The sequence below is a fragment of the Nicotiana sylvestris genome, chromosome 2 (genome assembly GCF_000393655.2).
Source record: "Nicotiana sylvestris chromosome 2, ASM39365v2, whole genome shotgun sequence".
Classification (NCBI taxonomy): domain Eukaryota; kingdom Viridiplantae; phylum Streptophyta; class Magnoliopsida; order Solanales; family Solanaceae; genus Nicotiana; species Nicotiana sylvestris.
In genome coordinates, this window is record NC_091058.1 from 196,231,891 (window position 1) to 196,251,170 (window position 19,280).

A 19,280-nucleotide genomic window follows, 5' to 3' on the forward strand; every position below is an offset into this window, starting at 1 on the left:
TTGAACTCAGATTCAAATTTCTGAAATTGCATTTAAAAGATAAAAGAACTTCATATTTGATTTCTGAAGTTGCATTGAAGAGATTGCACTACTTCAGATCCGAGCAGGTACGACTTGGCAAAATTTTGTGCAATACGTGATAACTTCAATAGTGGCCCCAAAAGTGGGTATCTATGAAAATACCCCAACCTAAAACGGAGAGCCAAATTATACCATTTCGAATAGAATGGAACAACCATCATAGATAGTGTGTACTTTTTAGCTAGTTGACTTCATTACAAAAGAAATTCGTTTATCCAAAAACTTCTAGTCAAGGTAAGGTTGTTTGCACATATCTCATATCTCCTACTACTGGCATCCTTGCAGCATGTATTAACAAGAAAATACTACAAGAGTGGAGAGCCCCCTGAAACAAAAGAAGTTCACATATCAAAGATTATATTTACTCCCATTTCCTCTCATTGGTGATTAGTCTCTGCAAAACTTCAGTTGCAAAATAGACCAGAACAGTCATATCACGATCAGGCTCTCCTTGGTTGGTGTCTATTTCCATAAATGATATTTCGCTCATCCCATAGTCGACAGGAACATGTTTGTTTCTTATTCTTCCATTCTGCTCCGCATGTGTAACAAAACTCGTAGCCACATCTGGAAAAACATGAATTAGGATATCTCAACCACTGCCCAAATAAAGGAAAGAAAAGGAAAGAGTATATGCTATCCAGATTTTACCTGTTTTATTTAGAAACAGTTATTGCCTACCGAAGAAGGAAGAAACAACAGAATTTGCTCAAAGAGACAACGGATGTGAATGTCGTTGAGATTACCTTCTACCACAAATGAAACAAAAAGATCCTTATTCTTTGGACTCGGATAGAGATACCAGCATCCTTTTTCATTTCATGAAATAAAATAGACAGTAGTGAAAAAATTCAAAGCAACCTAAGGAAAGAGATCTTTCAGTTTCTGTTCCATAGGTGGGATTCAATCCTAAAACCTTCCCCTGATTTTGACCTCATTTAGCAATTCTTAAGGATTCTCTCTTCATAACTACATGGTTTCTGGAAGAGAACCATATATCTGGATCACCAAAAGAAGTTATTTCCTACTTGTACTTTTCGCAGTACAAGTTTTCCTGCGAACAGCAGGATTCTTTACAAACGAAGTAGAATAAAGTCCTCAAGAATGAGAGAAAAGAGAGTCATGCATCACATATATTTACACATAGATCAAAGGCTTTGGAAGTATCAAAACAAAGAGAACTGATCCTGCCATAAATGCTCTGTCTTATAAGGATTAGAAATTCAGGTTCTCTTTGTTACCTTTTTGTTCTTAATGACAAGTTACATCATTAGTCTTCATTCGATCGTTTTGTGGTATTAGGACCAGCTTGCAACGGGCAGCCCAATGCACAAAGTATCCCGCGTTCAAGCAGGCTTTGGCGAACGACCGCAGCCCAAGGGGTGCGTGATGTAGACAGTGTACCCTAATGCAAGCATGAGTGACTGTTTCTACGACTTGAACCCGTGACCTATACGTCACATAGAAAAAACTTTAATATTGCTACTAGGCTCCCGTTGAAGGACAAGATTGGAACATCTCGACTAATTCATTAGGTACCTGCTACCTCAGACTCCCCACCAACACAGGTATTGGGTAACTCTTTCCATCAAAGCCTACACATATGGGAAGAAAATCACCTAGAGGCTTTTGCTTCTGATAGGATTTGACCTCTAGTCTCCCATGCTCCATTGCTACACCCTGGGGTGCATGATGCTTTCCACATACTTTTTAATCAACAAGTATTTAAGGCCTTTCTAAAATGCAATAAAACAAAGATTAAACGGATGAGAGATGCTAGTCATACCAATTGAGTGACTGTTAAGTTTTCCGCTCTCTTTTCCTCTTTAGTTGTTCATGTAACTACACATGTCTCCCTTAACAGCATCATGTTCTTTCCTCAATATCATTCCTATACCTTGACCACAATAAATTTAATTCCCTGGTCTTCCCTAAGAAACTGAAAGGCTGAACTTTGCCTTCAAGCACATCCAGCAACAATAAAAGTACTTGTACCAAATCAATTCATAACCCCTCTTCTACAAAATGGGTTGAGTCGACAACCATCAAAGCCAAAAATGAATTTACAGAACTGGCCTCTGAGCAGGCTGGTCACTAACAAAAAAGTACACCAAATAATTGAGGCGGTCCGTCTTTTATATCAGAGGATACAAGAGGGATTTTGGTAAAAGAGCCCGATTTCTTTGTCAAAATAAAACCATTGTACAGCACGATAGGCTAACTTACTATCAACTTAAATCACATTATTATGAGAAATACCAGATATATCCTTCGAAGCATAACAATGTCCACCTGCTTCTTTGCTCTTATATATAATGTACCAATGGATTATTTTCCCCACCAGCATACCATTAAATGACTCTATTTTTAAGTTTCTGTTACAAGTGATCTCTGTTTAGTGTGCCTCCTTAAAGTAGATGCTCTTTCCCTTTTCCATTGGCAATGGTTACAAAAGTTTCTCACCTAATAAAGATATGAGAAGCACTTGCAAAAACTTAAAAGTTCTGTCATGAAAAGCAGAATGTATCACTTGTAACTCCAGCTATCTAAACAAATGTGATAACTTCACCCAAAATTATGACAAGTCGGGAGGACAGAGTAATGGAGTAAAAACTTCAAATGAAACGATTGATACATTTTTTTTTCTTTTATTTTTTGTAAACCTAAGGTCTAATCTTCCTTTTCCTAGCCAGATTATAAACTTCATGATTTTCACCAGGAATCTCATCAATATCTTCAATAAATGATTCTTTGGTTCGACTAAGTAGCTTAATAGCAAATACAAGCCACATAATTTTGCGTGGCTTATGACAATCTGCTACTTATTTAAGCTACAAAGCACTATATCCTTTTCTTCAGTTTACAGTTTATCAGCTTAAAGCAGCACCAATCAGTCAAGTAGGCAATTCTTAAAACGTTACCAGGTAATTACCAATTAAGTCAGACAAGCTTAATAGCCAACTTTAGGACACAAAAGTATGTATCTTCTGAATAGGTTCCTACCAATCGTTAACAGTGTCTTAAGCTAAATATCTAAGGAAAAAAAAGAAAAAAGTGTATGCTACAAATTACCTTCTTCTGATAATTATTAAAAACACTGGAGAATGAACTATCGTTATGCGTGTAACATCATAAGTTCTTGTGAATCATTCCAAAAGTCATCATTTCCTTTTTTTTTTGGTATGTAAAAAGTCATCATTTTCCTATTAAGTGTAACTCTAACATGTACAGCAAGAATGTAAGAAGTAAGGAGAAGCAAAGGACCTGCAATAAATATGATAGCAACCTTCCCCAAGGGACACCATATGGTTGCACTTTACACACTGACGCCAAAGACTCTGTGTAGCAAGAGACTTGAGCTTTGGGTCATCTACGCACTTGTAAGGGTTTAATCTTCTATAGTCCACACAAGTCATGTTTTGATGCCAAGGAACTTTGCAATTGATACAGAAAATGAGGCGACATTTGGTGCACGTTCTGGCCCCAGCTTGGGCAGAAGTTTGGACCTCAGCTTTTGACATCAATGTAGAACACTTAGGATTTGGGCAGTAAATCTTTTCCGTGACAGGAATAGTAGTTTCCTTCACACGTTCACTCATCAAATCATATAGCTTAGGCGTCAAGAACTTTTTGCAGTTATCTAATTTCAACACAGACTTGCATTTATCATGAGGGCATTCAGGCAGCAATCCTTGAAGGAGCTTAACTTCGACATGTTTATTCATACAAGAAAAGCAATAATAATGTAGGCAACCATTAATTAGAAACATATGGTCCATGTCAGTGTCCTGCAGACAAATAGCACAAGTCTCGCTGATGCTCTTTCTCTTTCGAGTATTTTCTAAAGGTCGCTTAACCTGAGAGACTACTGCATCAGTAGCAAGTTTAACTGCAAAGTTGACAGTGTTTGGCGTCACAAGAAATGGTGTACAATCCGTAAATTTTCTTAAACAAGATGTTGCCTGTTCAACAAGTACAGCAATGTTATCCTCCACTGGATGCAACTTGCCTCTAATCTGCAAAACATACACCAATCTTATTGATAGGCCTAAGACGGGATTTACATAATATTAATAAATTATACAGATCTAAAGTAACAAAGTAGTATTTTGCCTCAACCCTGTGCACGAGGTGTTCTCCAGTAAGTGCGTGATAGAGAGGAGAGTGGACGTATATACTAGAATGTACTCTGTCCTCCAAGATAAAACTTGACAGACCCAAGAACATATAATTATTCTCCTTACAACAAGAATTTCAAGGAAGAAGAAATCAATGTGGGTCGTCAGTGGTGTGTGTTAATGCGTGTGTATAAAAATTTATTCCAGTTAAGGGGACTCACATATTGCAATGTCATTTGACTATCCAAAAAAACATTAACCCTTTTCAAACCCAGCATTACAGCTACATCAAGCCCTTCAATCAGCGCTTTCAGCTCCACAATTTCATCATTCAACACTTCAGTAGTGCTTTCACCCAAACCCTTACTCACTTCAAACACCAAAATACCACTGGGATCACACACAGCAACTCCAATCCCAGCGAGTTGTTGTTGTTTGGTTCCCACAACCACAACAACACTCTCTTCTTCAACATCTTCTCCCATTAAACCCTTAACATAAACCCTAAAACACTCCCCAGTCCCATTTTGGGCCCCGCCTGTTGACGAGGAGCCCTCACCGTACGGCCTATGCAAATGATCCCCCGTCTTTTTCCACTCGCCCTCCGGCACGCTCAGTATCTCACGCGCGAAGGCTTGATCGTGGATTCGACGGTTGAGGTCGTCTTCGATTTTCTTCATCTCCGCTACAGCTTGTTTACAATCACGAACTTGCTGCTCGTAGTTTGACAATTCTTCGGCGAAAAGATTGGCGACGGTGTTCTTCGGGATGACGTCATCGTCGTAAAAAGTGAGCTTTGAAGTTGAAGGGGCATTTTCTTTTGGGAGAGAGATGTACATGGCTTCTTCCATTTGGAGTTGAAAGGCGAAGAGGAGATCGTTCTCAGCGGCTTCCGCGGCGGCGATTTCGCGGCGTTGTTCGTCGAGTAAGGCGTGAAAATCGTCGTTTAACTTCCATTTTTTTCCGGCACAGAACGGAAGAGCTTTTACCAAACTACTAATAAAGAAGAATAGGGAAAGAGCACGAAAGAAGTCTCGGAGTCTTCTCTTGTCAGGCACTACTATGGAATTTCTTTTTCCCTCGACCAAAAAGAAAAGGAATACTTTTATTATCTTAGTTTGGTTTTCACACAAACTTTAATAAGGAACAGAATACTTTTAAGATATATAGTTTTATATAAACTATAATATTTGTATGACTATAAAACTTTAAAATTTATGGTTTAAAACCTGTCACACCCTACATATACATCACCCTTGCATGTACCAAACAATATCATTTATAAGAAAAAATTAACTCAAACCAGAGCTAGTCAAGACACTTACCTCATCTTGACTAGCACAAAGGTCCAAAATCACTTTTCCTTGAGAAATCACCCTCCAACTTGCTAGAATCTAACCAAACATCATTCAAGGAAGTCAACTGTCACAACCCAGTTCGCCCTCTGTGAACTGTCGTGACGGCACCTAGTCTCTACGACTAGGTAAGCCTAACAAATGCGGAAAATAAATGAAACTTGCGGAAGAAATAATCAACAACAACAACCCAGTATAATCCCACTTAGTGGGGTTTGGGGAGGATAGTGTGCACGCAGACCTTACCCCTACCCTGAGATAGAGAGGTTGTTTCCAAATAGACCCTCGGCATCCAAAAGCCAAAATTAACCGAATGAAACAATATTTAAAATGCCGCTCGGCATATATAACACAACTTCTCATAATCTAATACACTATCCCAAAACCCGAAAACTCACGGAACCAAAAAACCTTTGAATGTCTAATAGTGTCTAACTCCAGAATATTTAACAAGGAAAAGAAATACAGAAGGGCAAATGTTTAAAAGCTAGAATAGAAAGGGACTCATCGGTCAGAGGACGCGGCAGATGTACCTCAAAGTCTCTAGAGCAGTCGCCTCACCTCACGGGTGATAAGACTGAATCGCGGTACCTGGATCTGCACATGAAAAACATGCGCAGAAAGGGCATGAGTACACAACAGCAGTACTTAGTAAGTGCCAAACCTAACCTCGGTCTAGTAGTGACGAGGAAGGTCAGGGCCCTACTGAGACAAAATAAAGAATATAAGACATGACAATATAAAATAAGCAGTACAGTTGAAACTAACGATAAGAATTTAATACAGGAAAAACAAGGAATTCAATAATTGAAACAGAGGCAAAAACAATCACAAGAAAATAACCGGGGATCCCTCAGTATCCCGGGGATCTCTTTGTACCTTCAATATATACCAGAGATCTCTTGGTATCCCGAGGATCTCTCGGTGTCCTCAATATGCGCTAGGGATCTCTTGGTATCCTCAATATACGTGCCAGGGATCTCTCAGTAACCCGCACCTTAGTTCAAATCATAAATACGTACATGGGATCTCCCGGGATGCCGTCCTGTAGTCCCAAAGTAAAACACACAGCAACAACACAAGAATACTCAATTAAGCTCAATTTCGTATCAAGTAAACAGACAATTCTAATCTAACATGCTTCACATAATTAAATTAAGGCAGTTTAAGCAAATAAACAGCTAAGTCAATTAGACATGCTTTTTCTAAGCTAGCAGCAGGTTTAAATTGCAAGTAAAATGAAACAGGAAAATGAACACAATTGAAATTACTTAAAGAAAACCGGATGTTCAATAATTAGCTCAAGTACGCACTCGTCACCTCATGTACAAGGCATTTCAAATATCAAATATACTAAATCCTAAGGGGAAGATCCCCCACACAAAGTTAGACAAGCCACTTACCTCGAACCGGCTCAAAATCAACCCGAAACCACGCTCTTGCCATGAGTACTTGACTCCAAATGACTCAAATCTATTCAGTTCAATTGCATAATGTAAATAATACTTCAAGTAACTGATTCTACAAAGAAATTCTAAGCTAATACGCGAAATTAGGTAAAATGACCAAAATGCCCCTCGGGCCCACATCTCAAAATCGGGTAAAATTTATATTTTCAGAGTCCTCACGCTCTCACGAGTTCATGCATACTAAAATTATCCAAATCTAAGGTCAAATTCCCAATCAAAAGTTGACTTTTAAGTCTAAGAACTTTCTTCCAACTTTTCCCTAATATTCATCTCCAATCCGAAATTAAATGATGAAACTAACTATAGATTGATGGAATATAACTAGAAAGGTTTATGACAGAAACCATGTGCGTTTATAACAGAAACCAACTGAAGCTGCAACTCCCAAACTCCAAAAACCTTCCGTCAACCATCCGAAATCATCCCGAGGCCCCCGGGACCTCAACCAAACCTACCAACATATCCCATAACTTCATTAAAACTTGTTCCAACTTTCGGAACGCTCAAAACAACATCAAAATACCTATTTTTCATCGGATTCAAGCCTAAAAATCCCAAAAACTCTAAAAATACGCTTTCGATCAAAAAGTCTATCAAACCTTGTCCGAATGACCTGAAATTTTGCACACACGTCATATTAAACACTACAGAGCTACTCCAAATTTTGGTATTACAAGCATAAATTAGCTATGGACCTCCAAAACACAATCCGAACACGTCCCTAAGCCCGAAATCACCCAACGGAGCTAACAGAACTATCAGATTTCCATTTCGAGGCTGTCTTCTCACGGTTCCAACTACGATCAACTTTCCAACACTTAAGCTCTCATTTAGGGACTAAGTGTCCCAAAACTCTCCGAAACTCAAAACCGATCATCCCGACAAACCAAAATAGTAGAAATAAACTTGGGGAAAGTAGTTAATAGGGGATCGGGGTGTAAATTCTTAAGACGACTGGCCGAGTCGTCACATCCTCCTATACTTAAACATTTGTTCATCCTCGAACGAGCATAAAGACATACCTGAAGTAGTGAAAAGATGAGGGTAACAACTGCACATATCCTGCTCGGTCTCCCAGGTTGCCTCCTCGACCGGCTAACCCCGCCACTGAACCTTCACAGATGCAATGTTCTTTGACATCAGCTTTCTACCCTACCTGTCCAATATTGCCACTGGCTCCTCAACATAAAATAGATCCTTGTCCAACTGGACTGAACTGAAATCCAACACGTGTGACGGATCACCGTGATACCTTTGAAGCATCGAAACATGAAATACTGGATGAACTTCGGCCAATCTGGGAGGTAAGACAAGCTCATAAGCAACCTCCCCAACACGCCTCAATATCTCAAAAGGGCCAATACACCTCGGACTCAACTCCCCTTTCTTCCCAAATCTCATAACGCCCTTCATAGGCGAAACCCGAAGTAGAACCCACTCTCTAACCATATAGGAAACATCACAAACCTTCCGGTCCGCGTAACTCTTCTGTCTGGACTGGGCTGTACGGAGTCTATCCTGAATCACCTTAACCTTCTCCAAAGCATCCTGAACTAAGTCTGTGCCCAATAATTTGGCCTTACCCAGCTCAAACTAACCCACCGGGGATCTACGTTGTCTACCGTATAAAGCCTCATACGGTGCCATTTGAATGCTGGACTGATAGCTGTTGTTGTAAGAAAACTCCGCCAATAGCAAGAACTGATCCCAAGACCCTCCAAACTCAATCACACACACACAAAGCATATCCTCAAGAATCTGAATAGTGCGCTCAGACTGTCCGTCCATCTGGGGGTGAAATGTTGTACTCAACTCCACTTGAGTACCCAACTCATGTTGAACGGCTCTCCAGAACCGTGATGTGAACTAAGTACATCTATTTGAAATGATGAAAATCAGAATATCATGCAGACGAACAATCTCCCGGATATGGATCTTCGCCAACCGCTCTGAGGAATAGGTAGTACATACAGAAATAAAGTGAGCGAACTTGGTCAGCCGTTGCACAATCACCCAAATAGCATCGAACTTTCTCAAAGTATGTGGGAGCACAACTACAAAGTCCATGGTGATCTGCTCCCACTTCCACTCCGGAATCTCTATCTGCTGAAGCAACCCACCCGATCTCTTGTGCTCATACTTCACCTGCTGACAGTTGAGGCACCGAGCTACAAATCCAACTATATCTTTCTTCATCCATCTCCATAATAGTTCTGCCTCAAATCCTAATACATCTTCGTGGCACCCAGATGAATATAATACCACGAGCTATGGGCCTCCTCCAGAATCAACTCCCGAAGCCCATCAACATTGGGTACACAAATCTGACCCTGCATCCTCAATACCCCATCATTACCAATAGTCACATCTCTGGCATCACCATGCTGAACCTTGTCCTTGAGGACAAGCAAATGAGGGTCATCATACTGTTGCTCCCTGATACAATCAAATAAGAAAAACTAAGAAACCATGCAAGCTAGAACCCAACTAGGCTCCGAAAGGTCCAATCTCACAAACTGGCTGGCTAAGGCCTGAACATCCATCGCCATAAGCCTCTCCGATGCTGGTAAATAAGCCATACTCCCCAAACTCTCTGCCCGACGACTTAAGGCATCGGCCACCACATTGTCCTTGTGTCATGACTGGCACACCTCCTTTTTACTACACCCTCGGAAGAGGAGTATATAGGGAGTTTTTCCAATTAAAGGACAATCGAAACGAGATTTATTTGTTTAAAGATTTAGAGTCGCCACTTGGGAGATTTATGGTGTCCCAAGTCACCGGTTGAATCCCGAATCGAGGAAAAGCTTGACTCTGTTTAACAGTCCGCGAACCAGAAATTCGGGTAAGGAATTTTGTTAACCCGGGAGAAGGTTTTAGGTATTCCCGAGTTCCGTGGTTCTAACACGGTTGCTCAACTATTATATTCAGTTTTATTATTTGATTTTAAACAAGTTTTAAACCTATGTGCAAATTCTGACCCTTTAACCGCTTTATTTAATTATTTAAAGAAGATTGCAACATTATTAAAGCACGTCTCGAACCACGTCACATAAATGCACCCGTGGTCCTTGACATACTTTAACATCGTTGAGATTTGGATTTGGGTCATATAAATGCGCACCCGGATTTAAGAAAGTAACTTTATTAAAATATCGTACCTAAAACAACTACGCGTTTTTAACTTTGCGAGGGCCATTGAAATTTACTAAATGGCACGCCTCGAATTCTAAATAATTTTAAAGACATAATTAAGAGGGCCACGCGATTTGTCACTTTACTTGGCGCGGCGCGCCTCGATTCCATTTTTAAGAGAATATTCAAACTATAGCTTGAAGGGCAATGAGTTATGAGTTATCTAATTATGACTCACCTCCAATCTATTTGATGGGCTTAATTAACTAACACTAAATGTAGTTAAAGGTTCCATTCAAACTAACTAGGATGGCTTATGTGAGGGAAACTTAATTCATTACATAAAGGACTTGGGCCAACCCAATTTGATACAAGAAAACACTTTCCGAACTGGGCCTCAAAGTGAGCCCAAATTCTGAGCCTTGCAGCTGTTGAGTCAAGAACCAATCATCGAATCCCTACCTCGTTTGAGGCTGTTAGTGAATTCAATATGAGCCAAGGAAGGGATTGGTACCTGTACAAGCAAGATTGGGAGTCTTTTTAACTCATCATTAACCAGTTAGACAACACCCAATAATGATCCGATCATGGAAGCACTCGTGAATTCCAATTCTAATTACTAATAATAGGCGATGGAATTTAACAACTTCAGTCTCATAACAACACAGTTAATCATAGTGCTCCTGTACAGAGGCTACCATATCTACTGATTTTAGTCATTCAATCATCTAATTAAGTGGGTTGCTGCTTAAAATTATATGTAGAATTTCATCGTTGATTCAACTGAACGAACCTGATGTTTAAGCTTTCAGGCAGATTCGAAACTAAATGTTGTGACAAAGTCTATTTATACATCATTGGTTTTCAAGTTACCGAGCATTCGACCAAAATTGAACCTTATGTCTATTTCAAATCAGACTCACCCTCAAGGAGCATTGTCACTGACCAACACACAAATATGAATATATACAAACTAAAGTTTCCAAAGAAAGACAAAATTAAGCTCCTACAATAAGAACAAATGACCAACAGGCTTCAAGTCTTCCAGATTTCCATATCACAAGGTTTTTACATTGAGAAGAGTTAAATAAGTACCTGAGATCACAAATAAAAGCGGGTAAGAAGATCAGCAACGCAATAGCAAAAGCAAGGGTCAGCAGTAAAGCAGATCAACAGAATCGACCATCAGCTCCAAAAATCGAATTCCAAACCCAGAAGTTGAAATAAACAACCAGAAACCAATTCGATCCAAACAATGGACTAGGAAAACTTCAACCCAAGCTGATTTTAATCCATTTCTAAGGTCGACTAGTCAGGATTTGTTGTATCATCAGGAAAACTTCAGAAATTAGACAAAGAACTCAATGGAATAGTACCTTTTTTGATTTTTTTTTTCGTTTAGAATTTTCAAAGATTTTTAGCCCTTCCCAGTTTCTTGGGTCTATATTTTAGCTCTTGAATCCCTCTAATTCTGCCTTGAATGACAAGGAAGAGATGCCTTTATAGGCAAGCAAATAGGGCAGACGCAAGGAGATACATTTTTGCCATTCAGTCTTTTTTTAGTTTCTATTTTAGCTTAAACACCCCTGGTTTAAATTCAGATTTTGCAAAGTAGTCACCTCCCCAGCTTCCTAGAAGCTTCCCAGACAGTTACAAGTAGATTCCCTCACCACGACTACCCAAACTAACCCTCATACCCCTGTTATTTACCTTAAACCCCAAATGAGACATGGGTCAAATTAGCCAACGGCTGAATTTACCCCAAGAAACCAAACCAATTTGAATGGGCTGCTCTTTGCCAAATGGACCAAAGACAAACCAAAGCCCAGACGAACACTTATCTATTTGAAAAAGAAAAATCTGCAAACCATGATAACATGAAATGATTTCAAAGCAAATCTACTAACTTACTAATCAATTAACGATGACTAGGCAAGGATTTAACTCAGTTGAAGTAACTTAATTTAAAAAATAACTTGGATGGCTAAACAGAAAACAAGATCGGAGAATTATCCATGCTATTAACACAACAGACTAAAGAAATCAGGAAATAAACTTTCACGAAGAAGAGAAGGACAATGACCGGAAGACCAATCTAAACTCGAGAGATTAGTCGAGTTTCAACCAGACTGATATAAGAAGATTAAGCTAAAGAAAATGGGAGGAAGAAGAGAATAAGACAATCAAAAAGGAAAAGAAGATAAGAGAAGAAACGAGCTTACCGATTTAGACTCGGAATCCATCGGAGATGAAATCCCTAACAAAGCTAAGGTCGAACATTTGAATCCGAACTTCAGACCTCAAAGAACGGTGCCTTCTGCCCATGCATGTACCAAAATTGACGACAGAGTGGTTTTGAACTTTTGGGGTTGACCTCAGATTCGAGATTCGCGGAGCTCTGGGTCGATTCGAAGGAGAGTAGTTGTGGATTTGTCATGAGGGGATCCTGAGGGTTGTGGGGTGTTAGTTTGGGGTTGAACGGAGGCAGCGCCGCCACTGGAGAGCACAAGGGCGGCGCTAGGGTTTTCTTTCAAAACCAGATTCGAGACGTTCTGGGTTGATTCGAGGCAAACGGAGGGGGAATTTGGAATGAGGGGCTCTTGATGGTCATGGGGTGTTATTTTGGGAGTGGTTGGAGGTGGCGCCGCCGGTGGATGGTGGCGGAAAAAGGGCAGTTCCGTTAGGGTTAGGTTTGGGCTTTCTGAAGACGGGGGTGTTGGAATGATGAAATGAGGGGGGCTAGGGTGCGTTCGGATATATATATATATATATGGAAACCCCTCCAGTTCTGATCCGTTGGATCAGGCGATATCAACGACCTAGATCAAGCTTGCTGAAATAGCGTCGTATGGTACGGGGGGGGGGGGTTTGGACCGGGTTGGACGGTCTGGGCCTGGACGGGTACGGGGAAAAATGGCTTTGGGCCTGGGCACTTTTAACTGAAGGCAGCCCAATCCTATCTCTTCAATTCTTTTTTCAATTTTCCATTAATTCTCAATTCCTTTTCTTTTTCCAAAATTAAAATTAAAGCCTAAATTAAATTCTAAACCAAATTATCCTACCAAATTAAATTAATTAACCCTAATAATTATTACTACAAATAATTAAAAACCAAATTAAAGGAAAAACTACCAAAATAAAATATAAAAATTAAAAGTTCCAAATAAACTATTTTTATGATTTTTCCCATTTTATAAAATAACTAATTTGTCAATTAATCCTAAGATGTAAAATTAAATCCTAAATGCAAATGCAACATATTTTTGCAATTTTCATTAATTAAATAAAATAAAAATGCACAAACAAATGTAAACAATTACCAGAAAATGTCACGAAAATCCCCAAAATTGCAAACACTGAAAGAAATTGTTTTGTTTTGAATTTATGGGAGTAATTCATATCTGGCAAAAATCACGTGCTCACAGCTGTCCCTCTTTGCGCGGAAACACGGAGAGTTTTCGTGCAAAGATAAAGTGAGCGGATACGAGCAATTTTTGCCCGTTTGAATACTCCGTGGGAAGCATTTTTGAAAAAGTTGACCGCACCCTGCTTCTGAGGTTGCCTACATATCCTTGGCTAAAAAGGAATCAGGTCCGTGTAGTTCAGGAATGTTTGGTAGCTGGGACTACTAGGAAGCTGTGATTTCACTGTTGCTACTGCTGTTGCTACTACTTACTGAACCCTCTTATTATACCGTCAAAATAAAACAAGAAGCTAGACTAGACTATGATCTATGAATTACAAAAGTCCTATCTGTATCTTCAAGCTTGCTCTTGTGTTTCTTGTTGCCTTGTTGTCCTCCATTCTCTCGGAAACATCCGTTTGTTGCCACCTTAAATTGTAAACTGAGGTGTTTTCCCCTTCTTCAGGTGGGTGCCTGACTGCTGAACTTGATATGGATTCCTATGCTATACAGACGGGCTCCTGAATGCTGAATGTGAATGTATTCCCGTGCTATTCAGGCGGGCTCCTGACTTCAACATAAACAAAGCAAAGAATTTGAAAGCTAAACTTAAATGGTACTCCCTTATTCTCCAGGCAGGCTCCTGACTGCTGCATTTGAAAGTATTCCCTGCTCTCCAGGCGGGCTCCTGACTTCGACGTAGACAAAACAAAGAATTTGAAAGCTACAATTTAAATTGTACTCCCTTGTTCTCCAGGCGGGCTCCTGACTTCTGACTTGAAATGTATTCCCTGCTCTCCAGGCGGGCTCCTGACTTCAAGATAGACAAAACAAAGAATTTGAAAGCTAAATTTAAATTGTACTCCCTTGTTCTCCAGGAGGGCTCCTGATTGCTACGCTTGAATATATTCCCTGCTCTCCAGGCGGGCTCCTGACTTCAACAAAACAGACAAAAACAAAGAAAATATTCTGCCCTAGTTTGGTGGCCGGGGATAGATGTGATTGTAAAACTAAATCATATTACTAAGTATTACTAAGGATTTGAAAGCTAGGTCCCATTATTCAGGGGGTCCTGACAACTCTTAACTAAATGACAATTTAAAATCTAAGTTATATCTTCTACAGGTGTGACTTCTACTAAATCTTGCTATATAAGAGGATCTTTAAACTACTCCCCATTATCCAGGAGGGTCCTGAATCAAAAGTCCAATTTTATCTTAAGAGTGACAACTTTTATGGCTAAATTATACTACCCTATAGGAGACTTTACGCTAAATGTTGTTATCTAATCGAAATCTTAAAGCTAAGTCCCATTATTCATGAGGGTCCTGTAAACTCCTAATTGAATCCTATCTCAAACATGCACTCTTCTAAGCCAACTTATATTCCTTTGGGATGCATTTATGCTAGATGATGCTATTTCTGAACATTTAAACTAGGTCCCATTTTCCAGGAGGGTCCTGAAAGTTTTACGGTCAAACCTGTTTTGATGCTTGCTCTTTCCCTTGCGGAGAGTTTCTCCGAAGCGAACGAATTTTCTGCCCCTGTCTCAATAAAAGAAAAATTTGTCAGTTTAAAGTGGTGGTTAGCTGATGGCATTCTTGCTGAAGATCTTTCTGCTGCACTGTTTTGTTCTGACTGGCTTCTCCGAACTGGCCCTGAACCTCTTTGACTTTCTAACTGACTTTCAAACCCCATGACCTTTGACGAGCCGAGTGTTCTATACCCCCTCTGTTGTTTTACCTCTGACCCCTTTATCTGAACTTTTGCATCTCCCATGACATGACCAAATCATTCCACCGATGAAACTTTCGGTGATTCCTTGTACCCCTCCTTACATCATGCTGTCTTTAGTATGCTCTGACCACATTGTGATTTGCAATTTTGGGAGGTTGTAGTGAGCTTTGAAACTCTTTTCCACTTACTTGGGACAAGACTGACATTAAAACCTCTTAGACAAATAAACCCAAAGGAAAGTGAAATGCAATGACTTTGCGGGTTAAGGATAAGAAGAATCCAAAACCAGATAACTGCTACAAAGGGAAAAGGAAAAGAAAAAGAAAAAGAAACTTATCTAAGTGGAATAGCTGGTACCAATGATCATGACATGCATTTCGGATTAATTGGCCCAATCTGTCCAACCAATCAACCTTCAGTTGTCGTACTTCATTGCCCCAAAATTACCATGACTTGATTACCTTACCCAAACCTTGACCTTGTTCATCCTACGGTGCCTTGAAAGGTTTTCACCAGCAGACCTCTTTCATTCGTTCATCTCTAGACTCACTTTCGCCTTACGGTGCCCATGAGGGTTTTCACCAATAAGACTCTCTCATTTTTCTCTCAACTCCCGTCGCCTTACGGTGCATGTGAAGGTTTTCACCAATAAGACTCTCTCATTTTTATTTTTCCTGCTTGAACCAGAGCGTTGCCCCTGACATGAATTACATTTACCTGCTCGACTTGGCATTTCTCAAAGACTGATCAGAAGGTCTTTCTTTGGACCGTAATGCAGGCTTTTGGACAGGGTTAGAAGGAAAGGGTATAAAAGGCTCAAAACAATTCAAATGGGTTAAAGTTACAACTTTCGGAATCAGGTTTCTCACAACAAACACAGCTTCTGCCCTAGTTTCTTGCATGGGGATTTTTGGATTTTGTTTTGATGAGACCGAACCGTGAGGCTGCCTACGTATCCTTAAAAAGAATCAGATCGAACGTAGTTCATGTCATAGAAATTACTTTGTTGTTGTGATTTTTATTTTCTCTCTTTCTTTTCTTTCTCACTTTTTTTCCTGTTGTTCTTCTTTTTGTTTTCTTTCCCTTCTTTTTGCTTTTTTGCTTTTCTCTTTTCTTTTCTTTTCTTTTCTTTCTCTTTCTTTTCATTTTTCATTTTTCTTCTCCTTTTCCTTTCTTGCTGATTCTTTCTTTTTCTTTTCACTTACTTATCCTCCGCACTTGCATTTCTAAATTGTGTCGTTGATCCCAAAAGAGGGGTATGAAAGAAAATAAATAAGGCTCAAAAGGGATGACAAGGGATAAGGTGTTTAGATAGCAGAACAAAATGCCTTCGTCATTTCAATCTTCAAAATATGCCAAATACAAACAAGTATAATCAAAGAAAGAAATCATACATAATATCTTTTGACTGCATCAGAATTGATAGCTATTTCTACACATTTTCCTTCTACATCTGTCAAATATAACGCGCCATTGGACAACACTTTAGTTACAACAAATGGCCCCTGCCAGATTGGGGCGAACTTTCCTTTTGCTTCAGCCTGATGAGGCAAGATACGTCTCAACACTAACTGACCCACTTCAAACTTCCGTGGACGTACCTTCTTGTTATATGCCCTCGCCATTCTCTGTTGGTACAATTGGCCGTGACACACTGCTGCCAATCTCTTTTCATCGATCAGACTTAATTGTTCCAAGCGGGTTTTGACCCATTCAACGTCATCAATATCTGCCTCAGCGACAATCCGAAGGGATGTGATTTCAATTTCTGCGGGTATCACCGCCTCCGTGCCATACACCAACAAATAAAGAGTGGCCCCTACCAAAGTACAGACAGTAGTGCGATAACCCAGCAATGCAAACGACAACTTTTCATGCCACTGTCTAGAAACTTCCACCATTTTTCGAAGTATCTTCTTTTTATTCTTGTTGGCTGCCTCAACCGCTCCATTCGCCTTAGGGCGGTATGAGGTGGAATTGCGATGTATAATCTTAAACTACTAACATGTCTCTATCATCAGATGACTATTGAGATTAGCGCCATTGTCCGTGATGATTACCTTCGGAGTCCCAAACCGACAGATGATATTTGAATGCACAAAGTCGACCACTGCTTTCTTGGTCACAGATTTGAACGTTTTCGCTTCAACCCACTTAGTGAAATAATCAATGACTACCAGGATAAACCTGTGTCCGTTCGATGCTACCAGCTCAATTGGCCCAATGACATCCATGCCCCAAGTAACAAAAGGCCATGGTGCAGACATTGTATTTAATTCAGATGGTGGAGAATGAATCAAATCTCCATTCACTTGGCACTGATGACATTTACGCACAAAACTGATGCAATCCCTCTCCATAGTGAGCCAGTAGTAACCTGCTCGGAGAATCTTCTTTGCCAGAACGTACCCACTCATATGCGATCCACAAACTCCGGAGTGTACCTCAGTCATGATTGATGTGGCCTGTCTAGCTTCTATGCATCTTAGCAATCCCAGATCTGGAGTTCTTTTGTACAATACCTCTCCACTAAAGAAAAACCACTTTCCAATCGTCGAATTGTTCTTTTCTGATCACCAGTGGCCTGTACCAGATATACCTCCATCCTAATGTATTCTTTGATATCATGGAACCATGGCTCCCCATCCAGTTCTTCTTCCACCATATTACAGTAAACATGCTGATCATGGACCTAAATCTGCAAAGGGTCCACATAAGCCTTATCTGGATGATGTAACATTGACGCTAGGGTGGCCAAAGCATCGGCAACTTCATTATGGATCCTCGGGATATGCCTAAATTCTATTGACTGAAACCACTGACAAAGATCATGCAAACATTGTCTGTACTGTATGAGTTTCAAATTCCGTGTTTCCCATTCTCCCTGAATCTGGTGCACTAGGAGGTCCGAGTCACCCAAGACCAAGACTTCCTGGACACCCATATCCACAACTAACCTCAAACCCAGAATACATGCCTCGTACTCATCCATGTTGTTGGTACAATAAAAACGAAGCGAGCCATAACAGGGTAGTGCTGCCCTGTTTCAGAAATAAATACTGCTCCTATCCCCACGCCCTTCATGTTTGCGGCTCCATCAAAGAAAAGTTTCCATCCAGGCTTCTCGACTTGTTCCAACTCATCAATGTGCATCACCTCTTCATCAGGGAAATAAGTCTTCAAAGGTTCGTAATCTTCGTCAATCGGGTTCTCGGCCAAATGGTCCGCCAAGGCCTGTGCTTTCATTGCAGTTCGAGTCACGTAGACAATGTCAAATTCTGTGAGCAGGATCTGCCACTTTTCAAGCCTCCCTGTGGGCATAGGCTTCTGAAAGATATACTTCAATGGATCCAAGCGGGATATGAGATAGGTAGTGTAAGATGACAAATAATGTTTCAGCTTCTGCGCCACCCAGATTAGGGCGCAACATGTCCTTTCAAGCTGAGTGTACTTGACCTCGTACGGTGTGAATTTCTTGCTAAGATAGTATATGGCTTACTCTTTCCTGCCAGTGATATCATGTTGACCCAATACACAGCCGAATGAATTGTCCAATACCGTCAAATATAGAATCAAAGGTCGCCCTGGTTCTGGCGGGACCAACACGGGTGGGTTTGACAAATACCTCTTTATCTTATCAAACGTCTCTTGACATTCATCTGTCCACTTGACCGCAACGTCTTTCTTTAACAGCTTGAAGATAGGCTCACAAGTTGTCGTGAGCTGAGTGATGAACCTGCTGATATAATTCAATCTCCCCAACAAACTCATCACCTCGGTCTTGTTCTTCGGAGGTGGCAATTCCTGGATGGCCTTGATTTTTGATGGGTCCAATTCAATACCCCGGCGGCTGACTACGAACCCCAACAACTTTCCAGACGGCACCCCAAAAGCACACTTTGCAGGATTAATCTTGAGATTGTACCTGCGAAGCCTTAGGAAGAACTTCTTCAGATTCCTGACATGGTCAGACTGCTTTCTG

At 40.3% G+C, this 19,280-nt stretch overlaps 1 protein-coding gene across 1 annotated transcript; it reads right to left on the reverse strand.

Annotated features, from left to right (window-relative positions):
• Positions 1 to 190: 190 nt before the first annotated feature.
• On the reverse strand, positions 191 to 17,963 carry LOC104210330 (E3 ubiquitin-protein ligase RSL1-like). Its single transcript, XM_070167163.1, has 4 exons — positions 17,821 to 17,963; positions 4,421 to 5,333; positions 3,346 to 4,097; positions 191 to 648 (listed from the first exon to the last, which is right to left on the reverse strand). The coding sequence occupies exons 1-4, from the start codon at positions 17,961 to 17,963 to the stop codon at positions 522 to 524; spliced, it is 1,935 nt and encodes a 644-aa protein (XP_070023264.1). The 3' UTR covers positions 191 to 521.
• Between the last annotated feature and the right edge of the window lie 1,317 nt (positions 17,964 to 19,280).

Coding starts and splice junctions, on each gene's coding strand:
- LOC104210330 (XM_070167163.1), bottom strand. CDS start 17,963: ATGGTGGAAGAAGAACTGGATGGGGAGCCATGGTTCCATGATATCAAA. Junction 5,334..17,820: donor GGTTTTTCTTTAGTGGAGAG/GTATTGTACAAA, acceptor TCCTTATTAAAG/TTTGTGTGAAAACCAAACTA. Junction 649..3,345: donor TGCTATCATATTTATTGCAG/GTCCTTTGCTTC, acceptor ATGTTTTTCCAG/ATGTGGCTACGAGTTTTGTT.